The 19,844-nt window shown below is 28.6% G+C and overlaps 1 protein-coding gene across 1 annotated transcript; it reads right to left on the bottom strand.

Annotated features, from left to right (window-relative positions):
• Positions 1-214: 214 nt before the first annotated feature.
• LOC111619736 (integrin alpha-4-like) lies at positions 215-18,152 on the bottom strand. The gene is made up of 27 exons (XM_023361537.1): positions 17,954-18,152; positions 17,784-17,878; positions 17,632-17,714; positions 16,396-16,534; positions 16,221-16,294; positions 16,093-16,141; positions 15,913-16,008; positions 15,752-15,840; positions 15,469-15,522; positions 15,261-15,404; positions 14,339-14,441; positions 10,112-10,203; positions 9,946-10,036; positions 9,828-9,873; positions 9,590-9,741; positions 9,356-9,510; positions 7,922-8,059; positions 7,770-7,849; positions 3,378-3,588; positions 3,010-3,173; positions 2,573-2,651; positions 2,382-2,489; positions 2,133-2,303; positions 1,934-2,056; positions 862-963; positions 671-793; positions 215-610 (listed from the first exon to the last, which is right to left on the bottom strand). Exons 1-27 carry the CDS (start codon positions 18,094-18,096, stop codon positions 506-508), a joined length of 3,009 nt encoding a protein of 1,002 aa, XP_023217305.1. The 5' UTR covers positions 18,097-18,152; the 3' UTR covers positions 215-505.
• Between the last annotated feature and the right edge of the window lie 1,692 nt (positions 18,153-19,844).

The following is a 19,844-nucleotide window of genomic DNA, read 5'->3' as shown; positions in this document are numbered from 1 at the left end:
ATTAAAATATGAAGTTTATTCGAATGAACCAACGCCACTTTTAATCTTTTAGCGTTCGAGAAATGCGAGATAATCTTATAACAGATATTGTTCATGTATAATCGGATAAATATACTTAACTAGACTTGGTTTGAAAATTGTATATAAATCAAGATTACCGAGAAATGAGATTAACCGTGTACTGTACATTACCATGGCTTAATAATAGAAGAATCATGAAAAAATAATAAATAATCACACTCTTTAAAAATTTTATAATTTCGATAAAACAAACATTAATTTGGCTTTCTACATATAGAAATTATTATATCTTTGTTATATAACAAGTAAATAATCCTGTCAGGATGTTGAATCGAACCCAGTTTATCACTTGAAAGCTTGATTCTAATGTAAAGTTTTAAATAGCACAACTCCACTTTCCTAAGTGATAAAGAGAACGAATAGATAAGCAGTATATATGTTACTATATATTCAGAAACTTTATATAATAGATCTCACGCGTTTATTAATTTTCATCGATATTTTCCGCGTTAGTTATCGATTGCTGTTGTAATAAGTTAGCTTTTAACGTTTCAACAGCTTCTTTTCGTTTTCTTCGAAAAAATCCCATCTAAATAAAAACATTTAAGATTAAAATTAAATGTTTAAAGACAATAACAAAAACTTTTACCTTTAGTAATATTGCAACAATGATTCCGATTATGATGATCCCACAAACAATGCTAACGGGCAAGACCCATTTTGAAATCTTAGCGCTCTTTAAAGTAATGGAAAGTACTACGTTCGTTGAGACCTAAACGAAATTTAATTTCATTAACACTCAAATCTTGAGTTAAATAAGTTAATATTATTAACGATTACTTCAGTTTCGTGTGGTAGATGACTTCTAGATTGAACAATAATTCTCTCTTCTTCGATCGTCAGTTTTCCTTGTGAAGAGAATGTGATATTATCCCATTCTTTCTAGAAAATAATACGTTTAACTTTTTAGCTTAAAAATAGAACGATCTTAATTAAATCAAAGATTACACATATATATTGTAATCAAAATAATATTAAAGTGAGAAATATAAAGTAAGAAAACCCACTTTATCCAAGATTTGTACGGTATTTATTGAGAAAAATATTTTGAAAAATTGATCAACATATTGTACTTTTAATAAAAGATCTGTATACTTTGAAAAACTTTTAGTTTTTGTACTATCAAATATGAAATGATGTAAAAGCGACTATTTTTGCCACACATCCCTTCTAACTGAGGACTTAGTGACTCAACTGAATTTCAGGAATAGTTTAATTAAAGTTTAGTTGTATTCATTTAACATATTTATTAATAGTCGGTTAATATTTTGAGCTAAATTTTACTTTTCTGCACAATTTCAGTTGAACTCACGTCTTTTTCAAATCTTAGATCTTAAAGAAGAATACAGTCGACCCCCTATAACACTGTTGATTATTCCGTTTTGTATGAATTCCATGTTGTACGAGTCACTTAGATTTTACAAATACGTGTGCCGGGCTGTGAACGGCTCATGTATTTGTAAAATCTAAGTGACTCGTACAACATGGAATTCATATAAAACGAAATAATCAACAGTGTTATAGGAAGGTCGACTTGTACGTGCATTATTTATACACCAAAGCTCTACAATAGAACTATCTGTTTATTAAATATTTCAGTTATTTAGTTAATATAGGCTTACATATTATTTACACTCGAATGCAACAAATTTTAAATATTTTGACAAAACAAACTAAAAGCAACTTTGAGTATAACTGATATAGCTGATTACAAGTTTAATTGATGTCTGCATTATCAAATTTCAATCATTAAATTATTTTCAATAACTTACATTTGCTATTTTCTAAAAATAAAAATTTTTCTTAATGTTTATATCTGATTTAATATGAATGTAAAGTATAAAATACGCACCAAATTTGAGCTGAGGACTTCGGCATTTATATATCCTTTTATGTAGAAAGTCGAGCTTTTCTTTTTATCATCAAAGGGACCAACAGAACATACAACGTTTTCGCATACTGACGTTACACAATTCTAAATAATATAATAAATAATGGCAGAATTAAAGCTGACGTTGTAATTTTAACAAATCCTTAAAAATAGAACTCACAAGTATCAGATTCTTGCTTCTGTCCACTGAAATCAGGTTATTACTATTTCTTTTCGACTTGATATTTGAAATTGTGAAATTCAGACCATCGCTTTCCGAGTCGTCATTTGCTGTTTCGACATTCGTGAAATTGCAGGTGACAGAATCGAACTCGAAATCCGGATTAAAAATCTGTTATATAAATAAAATCATTAACGAAAGTTATGATGTATTAAATGTTTTTGTAAACAACCATTTACATTCACTTACTGTTAAGTTTTTGGAATTTACAAATTTTATTTTCGTATCGGTGAAAGTGGTTGGAATTGAGAACGTTACTGTGACAAGAGAAATGGGACTATACAAATGTTTCATGACCTAAATAAATAAAATACTTCTAAGTTTAGATATTTTAAATTGACTAAATGCTGATAAGAACTGTAAAGATTTTCAGACATTACATTGTAAATATGGACGAATTCATAAAGATTTCGATGAGATTCGTCTTTCTTCAATAAAATCAGCTCTGGTTCTGGGCGTCTATATGATAAAACACTCAAATTTAGAAAAAAAAAATTCAAACAAAAACAATAAAAATTGTTTATAATGAAGAAAAAGTTATATAGTTGATGAAGTACACGCCGAAGTTGATTACAGAGAACATAAAAGACCGACTCTCGCAGTGACTTATAAGAAAATATTTGTTGTAAAGTGTGAACTTCGTCAATTATGGATATTTTTCGTCAATATAAACATTTTTTATTGTTCTTGGAAATGAAAATATGATCATTTTATACTTTTTGTAATTTTTACTAATCAAATTGCTGAGGATTCATTTATATTTAAATGTATTGTAATAATTATAACATAATCATCACTTTTTCTCTGTATTACTTACCCGGTTATACTGAAGTCTGCAGATAATTTTATAGGTATCGTGATATTAACCAGATTATCGGCTAGATTACTTTCTTCGCTCAGCGTCGTCAAATTCATAACAATAGATATATTATCCAAGGAATATAATAGTTTAGATGAATCCAGTTTAATTTCGTGTCTTGCCTGCAAAATAATTACGGGAACCATAAACGATGAAGATTATACCAGTACGAGAATCACGAAAGAAGTCATAATTATGCACCATAGAAATAATTTACGTATTTTATTTATTAGAAGTTAAAATTAGATTAAATTCGGAAGATCTATGCCATAATTTTAGAACTTTTTACAGAAATGAATAATTTAATATAAAGTTTAATGACTTGCCGATTTCTTATCGAAAGGATTTCCAATCAGACAGATTAAAGTTAATTCTTTAGACATTTCTTGTAATCTTTTACAGTTTTCTCCGTTGATCAGTTCCATATTTTCGGGTAAATAAATCCACATTTCGGTCATGAAAGCCGGTTCGTTGAAATTTTGAATTTCGGCAATAATGGTGATCTCTTTGTCTTTACCGAGGATCAATTCTCCGTTACTGAATGAGAAACAATAATAGTAATTTAGGAATTATTATTATTAACTGCCTGAGAAATTTAATTTTCTATTTTACTTATATATAAAAGTAGCAAAACCATAAGATATAACAAAGTATCAAAGTGAAAGTATTAAATTTTATTCACTGAAAGAAATGCATTTGCTTTTCTAGATGGAGATCGGTTTGAAATATCGATATGATTTTTATAAATGTTTTATTTGATTTTATTTGGAAATTTCAGAAAGTTGGGAATAAAATCATAAGAAAAATCAAAAAAATTTTGAATTATGGATTTCCGATCATGCATAAAAGACTTTTTACATTTCGAAATGAAAAGGGCATATTTTACTTTGTCCTAACTTTCCATACTCTTCCTGAAATTAGAAGAGACATTCTTTACTTTATGAAACCGAAAGTGAAAGAAAATCGAACAAATACTTTAATTTAGTGAAATGAGAGAAGTACTGTATAATGTATAAACATCCACTACGTCTTCCATACTGAATATAGATCAAATTACAGATTTAAATTATTGGATTTCTATAGAATAATAATCAGCACATTATAAAATTCTTGAAATTATTACTTCCAATTATGAATAATTTAAGTGTATATATATAGATGTGAGGGCCAGGATTTAAGAAGGCCGAGATTCGAATAGTTATATTCATTTTTGTTCATTCATTTGCCGTTTTGTTTCAAAATCAAACCGATTTTTTTAAAGTTAGGGTTAACACAAAAAGGGAAAAACAACCGACAAATTTTCTCATAAAAATCCGTTTCCACGACAATACTACCTTGTAGAAGATGAGTTAACTGTTGTGTCATAAGTTTGTCACTTCGCCCACCATTGGTCAACGAAGATCATGTGGTCAACGAATATGTGACGTACATGGGGAAATCTCTAAAAGAGAGCCCCCATATAAAAGACAAGTAGGATGACGACACAAGGGGGAAAAAAGTTATTTTCTATACTGTGTGTGTGTGTGTGTGTGGATTACCTGCCTCTCGTCGCCACCGTCTTCAACAGACTTTGAACTTTGACTGATTTGAATTTTGGACTATATTCCGAACCCAGGAGAACAAGAAACTATATCCACGGTTTAACTCGAGGTATTTATTCTACTCGCTATGATATGTAAGCTCTCTCTCGCTATTCGACTATTCCAACCTCGCGGTTAGGGTCGCAACTAATTTATAATTTGTCCGCTACTTACGAACTACACGGATTGAACCCCCCAGAGGGATTTGTATTCCAAGAATTAACTATGAAAAAATGTATACTAATAAACGGGTATTTTGTTAACGAACTTGGATTGGTGTGCGTTTCTTCCGATATTATCCACTCCATACTGAACCCGAAGTCCTCGACGAGATCGCTCGTGATAATTCCTCCCCTCAAATTGACCGCGTATCTATCCGCGATAAATTGATAGATTGGTGTCAGATCCTGACAGGTGAAAGAATCTAACGATCCTTTCTCCTAACCTTTTTTTTCCCCCATCCTTTAGACAAGCGAGACCGGACCTCAAGGTCTTGAGTCGAGTGAGTCGTAGGAGAGGCAACATCCTCGTAAACATCCTACCCTCGATTAGTCTCACATAGGCCTATATATATATATATATATGTAATATAAGTATTACTAGCTTACCCGTCGCGCATTGCTGCGATCTCAGAAGAAACGAAATGCAAGCAAACTCGTAATGATAAAATTAAATTTTCATTTTATCATTTTTATTGAAACTTATTATTATTATTATTCATTTTCATAGGGAAAATATTTCAAAGTGTTGTTTCAATTCTATTTATTTATTGGAGTGCTCGTGGATACACGATATTTTTTGTTTTTCCGTCTGGTGCGTACACGAATAAATCGGAAGGTTTTCCGACGCGTGAGCCGGCCACATACACTTGTCCATGTGAGAAGCACGGATTCTCCAAATTTAGCCCACACACTCGCAGCGATTGTCAGAAGTGCGATATTCCTCATTTTTATATATTTTTTAAAATCCTTTATAATTTTCATTATTTAATTGCTCCTTCCTCTCTTCCTTGGCATGTTGTGAAATTTCTGATAGTTGGATAATAAACCGTTTTATTGTAATTTGTCTTTTTAAATTATTTTGAGTCGATATTAAAATTTGGAAAAGGGGGGATACCTAGATCGGTAAAATACGCGAATTTCTTCCTACAACTTCGGTTGTTGTTCGGGGTACAGTTAAGGTTTTAACGAAGTTCGAGCGAATACATAATTAGCAAAAAAAAGTTGAAATAAAGTGATTAAACAAAAATTATTACAAATATCGTAAATAACAGTTCACAAATGCATATATAGAGATATTTTTTGAAGGGGGGAAATGGTCTTCACAATTTGAAATCGATCGAACACACTGTGCGCGAATGCTCGTGTAAACGCGCGCCATCTATCGTAGGATAAATGTACTTCGCGGGAGTGTATTAAAAAATTAAAAAAACTTTCCAAAGTTTTATGGCAATTGTACTATGCCACAAACCTTCGCCAGAGTATATTAAACAACTTCCCAAAGTTTCACGGCAATCGGATAAACGGTGTGGTAATGCATGAAGGACATAGGACACACACACAGACATACATTCATTTTTATATATATAGATTAAAAAAATTTGAATTTTGATTTAAATATTTCGACTAATTATAGCACATAATTTACTTTATTGTGATTTAATATCATAGTATTTCTAAACAATGTTTGTAATTTAAAATCTATTGAATTTCTATATTAGACACTTTAAATATATACTATATTGACTTCAATGAATCGGATAAGTAACTCTAATACCTTTAATTATCTGATATTTTAAAAGCGTCGGTGATTTTTATTGTTTGAAAGTTAAATGCATTTATTTAGAATCGCGGAATAATTATGCATTAAGAATCATTTTAAGATAAAAAAACAATGTTAATAATAAAGGCTTTGAAATGTTTATAAAGTGTTATTTTCTCGTAGACATAAACATTTATTTTCTCTAAGAAATTTTATGTAAAAAGCAATAGGATACAAAAACGTGTTAAATGTTAATTAAATTGCGGTCCACCTGTGGCAGAGTGAATAACATCACTAAACATCGGTAGTTGGTACTATGATTTATGGGCTAGAATAGGGTTCTTTCACGTGTCTAACATTCGCTATCCGCAACTTCCTTCTTTCGAAACTTTTCGGATGCTATCTTTTGGCAGTTTGTTCTCGTGTTGCATTATCTCTCGCAAAATAATTTTATTTTGGATTCAAATGCTGTAAATATTACTCATCTGAACAAACCACTACTTTTTCACTTACATGATTTTTATGTTTTCAAGTATTTTGTACAGTAATATAATTTGATTCTCGCATTTATAAATGTAATTCCCTCTAAATGTGTTAATAGGATGAGCGAGCAATAAATTTCGATCCCATTGTTATTGCACTGTCTATATGAAAACAGTATGGAAAGTGTGTCATTTTTCAATATCTGTTGAAAAGTGTTTCATATTCCTTCCAGTTGTCTTCTGTCAACGCGTGATTGGTAAATACTCTTAATTTAGAACGTTTCGAACTCAAGTTTGGAAGGTTAATTAAAGCCTTTTAAAATTAAAGAATTAATATTCGTTAATTTTAAAAAGAGGAAACTTAGAAAGCATGACTATCAAGTAATATACGTATAGGCCTTTTAAGAAATAAAATATGAAACTGAGCAATCAATAGAAAAAGTTATTTAGTTTGGTTTGATGAAATAGAACAATGTAACACGAAGACGATCAGCTAAAGAGAGGAAAAGGAAGTGCATCTCGGAAGAACTTTCTATGAGAACCTGGCTTCTTTTTACGTGTTTAACACGTCAGGAAAACCCAGAAAATTCTCAGGCGAATATTTGTGATCAATAACAAATGTTAAAAATATTTACTTAAGATCTAAAATATAATTAAGAAGTCACATCTAAAATACGTTAAGAAGTTATCTTTAAATATTTTTCTCCCACTTTTCAACTATTTGTAATATATACTGATATAATTGCATCCTGTATTCATTTTATAATATAAAATTATTTTTAAGCTGACAATTTATGTTTTTGCAAAAATAGAATTAAAAATGGTTTCTCAATAAATATATTTTTCAAAAAGTACCCTTATTATTGACGATATTCTTAAAATTAGATTTATTTACCTCAGACCAAATACATGGGCCTCCAGTGTGAGATCGGAAAAGCATTTATCTTCACGAGCGCAGCCAGTAAGAAATGTTATCTGTAAATAATCATGAATTATCCTAATTAACTAAGAATTAGAAGAAAAAATTTTCAAAGAATTCAGACTTACCACTTTGCTCTTAGAATGAGGAAATGTCGGATCTAAAATGGGACAATCTTTACAAAATTGTGTTTCTTTCGTTGTGTTATGAGTTAAATATACATCAACATTTATTTGTATCGGTGTTATTCGATCGTCGGAATCGTCCTGTAAACATTAAAATTTATGTTAAATAATTCATTTAACATTTTAACATTAAATTATTTAACATATAAATAAAGTTAACGTGTAAAAACGAATACTGTCTTCTTCCGTTACTCTATCAATTAACATCTCAAATGAAGAATTTACTAAATTAAAATATGTATTAATATTTTAGAAAATTTTTTATAATTTATTAACTTTCTGAAACATTTTTAATAGAAACGAGCAATTATTTATTGTGACATCGTCACTAAGCCGGACTGCAATTTTTTTATCATATTTTTAATTTAATTTATAATATATGCTCTCCACCTCAAATTAGTAGTGGCTTGCTCCTGCATATTGTACTTTTCTTTTAATAATAGAGTCGTGACAAAAATATATCTAACACCTTTCAAAGGAAAATATTTGAATTGAAATAACATAATTTCCATCTATCCAATTCTATTCTCGAGAATAAGGAATGGCAGACGGGCGGACAGACAACAGTAAGAATTCATACGCCTACAATTTTTCAAATTGCAGCCTAATAAGAAATTACTATCTAATATATGGGTTCATAATATTCTTTGCTTGTCGATTCTTTTTAAAATTTGATTTGTCTTTGTTCCTGTCAAAATTTATACGAAGTTAGAATAAATTACAAATAAAATAAAATAAAAAGCAAATACAGATTAATAATATTGTTTTATTAAACATAGGACCCAAATCAAAAAACAAAACTCTACTTCATTCAAAATTAAAAATATATCAATTATTATTTTATGTTATTTTTATCATATTTTTACACATAAAATATAAATTTGTTTATATTCTCTAGCAATCTATCAACCTTCTAGATAAATTGATTGATTCCTCGGAAGTCGATGGAGACCAGATAGTCACTATTTCTACTATCTAATTCAATGTTTCTCAACGGGGGCGATATCGCCCCCATGTGGGTGTTTTTTCGTGTTCAGGGGGCGATTAGCAACAATTTATATTTTGGGGGAGAAAAACAATTTTCTGGGCGATATAGTAAAACATTACATTAAGAATAATTAGATATTTTATTCGTTATATCGTACAATAATTAAACAAATAATATTATACTAGTCACTAGTCTATTCAATGCAGTACGAATTTGGCGTTAGCCTTGTCCCTCGGCATCGGAATTTTGTAGTGAAGGGGGAGATACTACGTAACGGTTTTATTGAAGGGGCGACGATTTGTTAGAGGTTGAGAAACACTGATCTAATTGAATATGCTTAAGAAAAAATGGTTTAAAATTATGATTTGTTTATAAAATGTATTACATACGCGGATATAAACTTCGTATATATGACATTCATTTTCGTTGTATCTAGCTGTAATTTTATCACGTTTCATCGAAACCGGTAAATTCTGATCTATAAAGTATTCTTTGGGCTGGAGTTCATTTTTTATTCGAAATGCGCGTAGTTCCACAGTAAAATCTAGAAAAAATAATTAATTTCAGATTACTATCAAACAGTATTTCGGTAAATATCGTTAAATTATATAATTTATACTTACCGAGTGTGGCAGGCACAAAAGAGCCTTCGTATCTCAAACACAATATGGCTTTGAAACAAAGTCCCGTGGTGAGGTTGCAGGTTGAATTATTAGGATATATTTGGCGGGGTTGAAATTCCATGTGAGGAAATATCCGAACAATGGGACGAGTTCTATATATTTGATTATTATTAGTCATTATTCATATTCTTGTGAATCGTGCAAGACATTTAATTTTTAATCAATTTTTTAAAATTACCTTAAAAGGACAGCATCGTCCGATAAATATGACCCAACGACAATGTCTAGAGAACAAAAAGAATCTCGGTCAAAATTTAATTTGCGAGGAAATATTTGTAAGTTAAAATTCGCATTACCTGGATAATTATTAAAATCTACGTCATACGGTTTCGATATAGATATACCGAAACCCATTAAATGTCGATCTACGTCGGCCGCAAAAATTCTCTAAATAATAAATAATAATAGCATAAGTATTTATATTTCATATTGAAGAATGTAATCGTTTCATAAATATTTTACCTGAACAAATTCGGATTTAATTCCATTGGAAGAACCGTGGTAAATATATATTGCTCCTCTTTCTAATTCGTATGGTGCCCCAACGGCAATATCTGCAAAATTTATCATCATCGATATTGTCTACTGCAATTTTTGTGCATTGATATTTCAAGAATTATTTATTGTAAAAATGATAGAATTATATATTTTTTTATCCAGTTTACAAGATAACAAGATCAAAAAATTATTCTGTTATTTTGTTAAACATGGATGCCTCCTCACATACATAATTAAACATAAATGTGTCTCTATGCCTCTTTAATTGAAAGTAATAGAATTATTGTAAAAGTTTTATTTATGTACAAATCAATTAAACACACAAATAGAATGAAATTTTTCCATATTAAAGTAACGACGGTTATCGAAAACAAACTAAAAGTAAATTCTTCAATTATTGTTTAAAATAGTCTAATGAATTAATTAATGATGAAAGGGCATCTCAATGACTGAAATGTTAATGGATGTTAATATTGCTTATTAAAATATATTATAGAATTATTAAACTGTTGATCTTAAATTATATTGTTATACACAGTATATAAATATACATTTTCATATTATAAATATGTTCAAGTAACTGTGAATAAAGTTTAAATGAAAAATACGATTAAAACAACACAATAAAAAGTTATAGGTTTGCAAACATCACTAAGCCGGACTGCAATTTTTTATCATATTTTTAATTTAATTTAAAATATATGCTCTCCACCTCAAATTAGTAGTGGCTTGCTCCTGCATATTGTACTTTTCTTTTAATAATAGAGTCGTGACAAAAATATATCTAACACCTTTCAAAGGAAAATATTTGAATTGAAATAACATAATTTCCATCTATCCAATTCTATTCTCGAGAATAAGGAATGGCAGACGGGCGGACAGACAACAGTAAGAATTCATACGCCTACAATTTTTCAAATTGCAGCCTAATAAGAAATTACTATCTAATATATGGGTTCATAATATTCTTTGCTTGTCGATTCTTTTTAAAATTTGATTTGTCTTTGTTCCTGTCAAAATTTATACGAAGTTAGAATAAATTACAAATAAAATAAAATAAAAAGCAAATACAGATTAATAATATTGTTTTATTANAGAATGAAATTTTTCCATATTAAAGTAACGACGGTTATCGAAAACAAACTAAAAGTAAATTCTTCAATTATTGTTTAAAATAGTCTAATGAATTAATTAATGATGAAAGGGCATCTCAATGACTGAAATGTTAATGGATGTTAATATTGCTTATTAAAATATATTATAGAATTATTAAACTGTTGATCTTAAATTATATTGTTATACACAGTATATAAATATACATTTTCATATTATAAATATGTTCAAGTAACTGTGAATAAAGTTTAAATGAAAAATACGATTAAAACAACACAATAAAAAGTTATAGGTTTGCAAACATGTTTTAAATTTTATTACAATGAAATTTTGTCGATGTGAATAAGATTATTTATTCTTTCATTCTTCAAATTTTCCAATTTGATTCTTTTAGCTTTTTTATAATTATGTCAAGAAACAAAAACAGGAAAGAATAAGAATAAAAGACACAGAAATTTTATTCAAATAAGTACAAAAGTTTATTTTATTTCCGAAAAATTCATTTAATTCTTATTTTCCGTAAAAGGAGATAATAAAAATTAATTTCGATTAAATATAAAATTTTACAAATTTCTTTGTCACTTAGTCATAGAGAATTCCTTCCTATAAGTTTTAGTTTTCGAGAATTTTTGGGAGTAGCTGTAAACAATATCTATAAATGAATCATCATAGTTTTTAATCATTACAATGTTTTCAAAATAACAAATAGAAATGAATAATTGTCTAATAAATTAATTTTTATTTCTATAATAATGATATTTAGTATTTTTAAATCTAGATCTTTCTGCCATATAAGGTCACTAAGAGACTAAGAGCGTCTGTTTTCTATGCCCCGTCATAGATTCTACCAGGTTTGCAATGGTGAACATTAGGAATTCAACATGTTGGTCAATTCATTCACGAATCTGCCATGACAGTGTATTTCCATTCTTTACATTACTATGGCACTTGAGATATTTGCATTAGCTCATTTCTCAATAATATGCTTATTCCGTAATCATAAATTCATTTCGCTATCAAACAGTGATTAATGAAGGTTCCAAGTATTCTTTAAAGCTGATAGAACTAAAATAATTAAAATTTTCTATTGCAATATCAAATTGTAATAAACACTAAGTGATACGCATAGGAAAACTGTTTCTTGATTAATCTTATCTTTCATTAAATATAAACAAGTATTTTTCTTTGTTAAATTTATTATAAAAGCATGCAAGAGAAAAATAGCAGCATTTCCATTGCGTTTTACATAAACAATAAATTCGTATTCTTTAGTTAAAAAAAAATATATATATATTTTACTTATTCAACAGTAAAATCATATTTTAAATATATTAATCTTTATGCTATTCAAAATTAGCTGAGATTTATGTAAAATAGCAATATAAGATTAAAATTTGAAGTTTTAGGCAACAAGTTTTTAGTATGATGGTTCTTTTTACATCAAATGCAATCAAGATTTAGATTCCACTACAGCCTATTGGCAATACCACTGAACATTGGTAGTGGGTTCGCAATGGGCTAGCATGTGAAGTTGTCCAAGTTTTCTTCGCGTGTATAACATATAAATAAGGGTGAGTTCCTTATAGAAGTCCTCCCAGGAGGCACACTCACTTGACAGTTCGCCAATGTGTTGCGTTGCTTTATCCAACTAATCCCAAACAAGATTTACATTTTATTTTGTTTTAAATTATATTATATATTGACCTTTTTGTTGAAAATCCCAAAATATCGTGAATGTGAGATGGCATACAGTAACATATACAGGCAAAACTGAAAAACGCATAGTTTCCCCAATATAAAACAATGAGATAATCTCAAACATCTTGATAATTTAAAGAATGGAAATATGTACCCGAACCCGAACTCAGGTAATAGAGTAATAAAGTTGGTTTGGTAATCCAGAATCATTTATGATGTTATGTGAAAGTCTAGCAAATTTAAGAAATTGTATTAACGTTAAAAATCTTAAGTGAAAATATAGACTGAATTTCTTTAAAAAATTTTATTAAATGGAAACATGCTTACGTAAATAAATGTAATAGAAAAAATACTACTGTTATTCGAAGTATTTACGTTTCACGTTTTTAATAATACCACAGGATCTTGTTTTACGCTGGAAATATACAGCACATGGATTCATCTTTTCTCAGATGGCAAATAGATATGTTAATTCTTAGATTAATGATTCCGACTCTCAAATCATTAAGACGTGATTCTCCAGCTCGTGACATTTCAAATATCCCCAGAACTGCTAAATGGTACTTACTAGGTTAAATACTGTATCCATTTTTCTAAAATGGGGAAATCGATATTGTATAATAAAATTTTGCTCTATATAGGCCTATATTCAGAAACATCAGACTAAAATGTCATTCATTCTAGTAAAATAAGATTTTTATATATATATAAACCATTTAAGCGTTTTTCTGTTAACAGTAAATGGTTGCATGTGTATAACTGTTAAAACAAACAATTGAATAAGAAGAATTACTCAGGATTGGTGATTGCCATGCACATGGTAAAAAGGGTGTGACATAAGAGAGAGAGAGGAGGAGAGAGTTTTAAGACTAAACATCATAGAACAACGAACTTTAATTCATAATTAAATGTGTACTCATTTTAATAAATTTCGTAGAATTTTATGTTTCATTATTTTTATTTTTACATAACAAAAATCTATAAAACTGCAAAATCACTTTGTAAAATTTTCTATTCTTGATAACCCCTCAATAATGAAAACCTTGTAGTATATTTTTTATAATGTAGGCTATGCATAACATTGTAACATCGTGTGTTGATTATAAATGTATATAAAAATTCTCTCCCAAATACCGGTATATTTTTGTAGAATTAAATATCGTTATCATAAAATTTAGATAGTGATATAAAAAATTTAAAATTAAATTATCATAAAGTATTTATACTTTTAAAGTAATATTTGAAAACGATGATAGCTTTTGATAGCATTCAGGCATTATTATAAATTATTTAAATATAGTATATGTCTGTAATAAACTGCTTGTTGTTTTTATATTAAATGTTACATAAGGATTACATAAAAACTTTTCACAACCTTACCTGAAAATTTATCGTGATTAATATCGCCAATATGAGCTAAACTGGTGCCAAACCGGCTTCCTTTAATAGAAGATCCATATAAATTTGATTGGTATTGTAGATGCTTAAAAAATTATCAATTAAAAGATTAATCGCAATAATGATCAATATATCAATATACGAGGGTAATCCCAAAAGTAAGATCTCCTATTTTTTAAAAATACAAAGAAATATTTATTTTCAATAATATTCCTATCATTTTAAAGCTTGAACATTTATCTATTTTTCTACATAATCACTATTTCGGTCGATGCATTTTTTTTGTATGCACATGTCATACTAACTTGCCGTCATGTCGCGAGACAAATCTTGCGCACACCTTTCGATATTGCAACTTTTCCGTTAAAACCCTATGAATGGTGCTTCGGGAAACCCAAAGAACTAAAATGCAGAGACATCCAGAGTAATTCGCCGATCTTCACGCATGTTTTGCTCAACCTGTACAATTGTCCCGTCGGAAATTGATAATCTCCCGCTTCTTTCTTCGTCGTGAATTTCAGTACGATCAGCTACAAACTCCCTACACCACTCGAGGATGTTTTTGACATCTATGCACGACTCGCCATACACTTCCGTCAATTGGCAATGAATTTCAATCGGTTTAACACGACATGGCGGCGAGCTAGTATGACATAGGCATACAAAAATTGCCACAGCACATACAAAAATGCATCGACCGAAATGGCGATTATGTAGAAAATTAGATAAATGTTCAAGCTTTAAAATGATATGAACATTATTAAAAATAAACGTTTCTTTGTATTAAAAAAATAGGAGACATTACTTTTGGGATTAGCCTTGTATTTATCTTAAATTAATCAATTATACATAGAAGAATCATTTATGAACAACCATAAATGCGATATAAAAATATTTAACTTACTTTACCGTCACTAAGATAAATATAGACCCTTCCTTCGTCCCCGCCAGATTTAGTAGAATACAAAGGAGCACCAACAAATAAATCAGTCAAACCGTCGTTATTCACATCCACACTTAAAATGGCTGCCCCAAAATACTCCCCTATCTATACAATCGCCATTAATCAATCATCATTATTTTTGGCAATTATAATAACAATAACAACTCACTTGAAATCCTTCTAATTCCCTATCAATCGCGTAAGTCTCATCAAAAGTGTAAACCTAAAATTATGTCAATTTTTTAATTAAATCGAAATATAAATTGAAAACAATTTCATACGCTAATTAAAGAAAAATATAAAATTGTTACGAAATATTCTTTATATTTAATCCTGACGAATTTTTTCATTAATTTCAAGTCAAAAAAATATAACATATTGTAATTATGTATTGATTTGTTTTGTTTTTATATATTTTTCTTTTATACTGTAAATATGAATCGATTCATTACTTTTCCTTTATATTTTCCTTCTCTTGGTGTTCCTGTTACATAAATGGATCCATAGGCATCAAAGAATTTTCCGGACGATACAGAATAACCTAAAAAATAATTCAATTATAAACATTCAAAATTGATATTAATATCATTTTATTATTATCAGAAATATTTACCAATGTAAGTATTAAAATCTTGAACATGTAACTCAAAAGTAGAAGGAGTATTAACATAAAAATTATTGTTTAAAAATTTATATCTTATCACAGCTCCTAAATTAATAAAAAAAAGGAAGTTTGAAAAATGATATCATATTTCCGTCCATTCAGTATTAGAAAAAAAAATCAAAAAATTGCCTCTAAAATAGTTAAAACCGGATGATCCAATTAGTAAACCATTCTCGTCCTGAAACAACAAATCACAATATTAATATTTAGAATATGTTAAATTAACTGAGAAAAATTATTATCTAAAGTTTAATTACGTATGTAAAAGAAGCTGATATTCCAACTCCAGCAGTTGAAAAACGACGAAAATTAAATTTTGTCACATTATTTACTATAAAATATAATAGTTAACTCGAATTTAAGATATGGAAAATTCATATATTAATTTACCAATGAAAATTCATGATATAAAGTAAATAGAATATACTCTACTTTCATGTTCAAACGGACTAATTCTCTTCACTAAAGTCATCTCTGGATTTAATATGTAACACGTGCCTAAAGGTAAATGATGTTCGTATATTTCCTCATCTCGGACAAATATAAATAATTTCCATAAATGTCCGCATACCTGATAGAATAGTATGAAATTTCTATTAGTGTCAAACTTTCATTAGCATCATTTAAACGATATGAAAAGTAATTTAAGTACAAAAATGCAAATAAGAAATTTTTTTATTTAGAAATAATTATGAAAATATTAAATAATATAATGTAAAATTAATTGAAGTTATTAAATTACTCATTTAAAGGATGATATGAAGTAACGTATATTCCTCTTTTAATGTAAATTTAGCTAGTTGGTTTCATGAGATACGGCAATGCAATACGAGTGCGATCTGCCTGCCGGTGATGTCTTACTGTGGACATTTAATGGTAAAATGGTTCCTATTTAGGTGTTAGACATACGTTTTCCCTGGCAACTGTCGGGCTTAATGTAAATTTGAGGTACTCATAATAGTGCTACCAGTGTTAAGCTTGGTTATTGATAACATTTTCATCTATAAGTATTCTTAATTTATTAATGTTATTATAATATATATTTTCAGAATGATATATTAATTGTTGATATTTTGTTATAAAGTATTATAAAGTGATCAAATCGTTTGAATATTGAATACTGAATGAAGCCATCACAGTATGTTCAGACATCATTATTACAAAAGCTTCAACTAAAAATGCTAGCTGAAGAAGAACTAAGCTTAAAATCATTCGAAAGTACAGAAGGAAAGAAAGTACAGATGCAAGATAGAGTTAATGTTTGAAAGTGTACAACAACCGTGTAATAATAAAAGAGTTCGAGACAGATCATAAATACACTACAATATTTGCTGTATCTATTGAATTATCCAAGTAAATTGGATGACGAAATGAGAAATTTACTGGCATGGAATATGTTATGTAACTAATTAAAAACCAAAGATTCTTCTGCGTACAACATTCTTATTTTTAGATTTTACAATAGCTAGAATGAAAGTGATATTATCACTTTTGATTTCGTACAGAAATTAGATAACAATAATTAGGAATTTATTCCTCTACTTCCTTTTGAATTTCTTATTTACTAATTTCTAGCAAAAAAATATCTGAAACTTCTAAAAATTTATATATTGCCTATCAGCAGCTTTAATTGTATATAAAATGATAAGCTTATTACGAATAACTTACTACAATATGTCCGTTTTCCTTCTTTTGTACATCCAAACTTACACCGAGCCACATATTTTTCTTTATTTCATTGATTTTCATCTCTGTTGGAGAATATACAAAACTTTGTTGTAAAAATAGTTTAATTTTTAATCTAGACATTAAAAATTTACCATGATTTAAAACAACGTTTTCACATTTTCTACTATTTATATCACACCTGTACAACGCACCCGTTGAGTTGGCTTTCGTCGCGGTAATTAAAGGTCTGGATCATTGAAAAAATTTAAATATTAAAATCCGTAATATGAACTAATAATAATATTAAAGTGATTTTACTTACATAATTCCTTGATTGTTTTTGTGTATGGCCACAGAAAATCCGAAATAAGAACCAGGATGACCTTTAAATGTAATCGCAGTCTTGGTTTCGAAATTCCAAGACATTACATTTGTACAGAATAAAAATAATAGTAATTTTTCCATAGAGAACAAATAAAATGAAGTTTGTAATATAAAACAATATAAATGCTTTGATAAAAGGAAGAGTTCCGCGTTGATACCGGAAGATTAATCATTTCATTTAGATTAAATATTAAAATATTTAAAACGTTAATTAAACGTTTGTAACGATTTGCAAATATTTTAAAATAATTTATTAATAAAATTATTAATATATATATTCTAGTAAGCCCAAAAATTACAAATTATTGTTTAATTAACATTTCATATTATAAAAAAAATATAGATATAATAAGTTAATTAAACATGTAGGCGTACAGGAAATTCTAGAAAAACTTCAATTTTAATTAATTTGCTAATATCAAAATTAGGCTTTAATTCTTTTTTCAATTTCAAAGAAAATTTGAGTCTTTATGGGACTATTTCTGTTTGATTTGACTTTACATCACGTGGTTTTCCATTTAAAATATTGAAAATTGCTCGATGAGAATGCTTGTTATTTATTGTAATAAATTTGTGTATTATATAGACTACTAACCATCAAAATTATTTTTATATTTATAATACAAAATTTGAATTTGTCAAAATATATAGTGAAATTATATAAAGTAGAATGAAGCAGCTTATACTAATGAATATGATCGTATCCAAATTCATGAAATTTTAAACTTCATTTTTTTAAAAATTCGTTGTTTTTTTATATTTTGAAAATCGTCGTCTTTTTATTACAGATAATTTGAATTTCAAGAATTTGCTGAAAGAATACGGCAAGAACTAATTAGAGATTTTTTGTCTCTACCCTCTAGACACTAAAAGGGCTTTTTAATCATAGTCGCCGCGGGTTCGACCAGGCTCAGATTGGAGTGGCCAACAGGTGAGGGAGAAGGCTCGATATATCTGGAGTAGACTCGTCTCAAAAATTCCTATAGTTGTTCACTCAGATTTGAACCCTCCAGAGGTGCAGATTGATGTTTTTAACCGCCTCGACCACCCGAAGAATTAGAGGAATTTGCTAATTGTAAAAACTTATAGCTTAAGTAAAACATAAAATATAATATTTAAAAAAGTAGAAATTATAAACGTCTTCATTACGTCCTTTCACACACCTCAGGAACAAAACTGTCTTTTTCCAGATGAAGTCGACACTTTGAGAAGCTACTCATTCATCATAATATGCAAAAATGATTTATAAACCATTCCCACAGTAAAATAATAATAATATATAACACATTGGCCAGTTTTGCTCCTGAAGTGTGTGAAAGCACGTAATAGAAACGTATATATTTTCTTCTATTTTTGAAAATATTAATGTGGCCCTAGCCAATGTGTTAATTCATAATATGTAATAATATTTAAATTGAAGCTAAAATTAACTGATAAAATATATGATATATCAATATCCGTAATAAATAAGTTTTTACAATACCGAAAAATCGACATATCCACATATAGCCTAAGTAGATTTCATATTATCTTAAAAAATTACGGAATATCATAAGAAAAGTTGCAAAAGTGAAAATTAACAGATAATCCTCGTGGCCTTTACATCCACAGAACACTACTAAAGCAATATTATAAAGAATGCCATATGTCTTTTCTTAAATTAACTGAGCAATTTGAAAAAAACTTGTAGACTTATTTTTTCCCACTGTTGTCCTTCTTTCCTTAATTTTAGTTAAGAACGGAGTTATGTAGATGAAAGCTGAGATCATATGTGGAAAGCTTAAGGACAGGAGCCCCGGACTACATACGAACTTCCGAATTTTTGACAA

This window comes from Centruroides sculpturatus, unplaced genomic scaffold (genome assembly GCF_000671375.1).
Source record: "Centruroides sculpturatus isolate CEXI.00-Female unplaced genomic scaffold, Cexi_2.0 scaffold88, whole genome shotgun sequence".
Taxonomy (NCBI): domain Eukaryota; kingdom Metazoa; phylum Arthropoda; class Arachnida; order Scorpiones; family Buthidae; genus Centruroides; species Centruroides sculpturatus.
The sequence above is the reverse complement of the archived record's forward strand: the minus strand, read 5'-3'. Positions and strand labels throughout refer to the sequence as shown.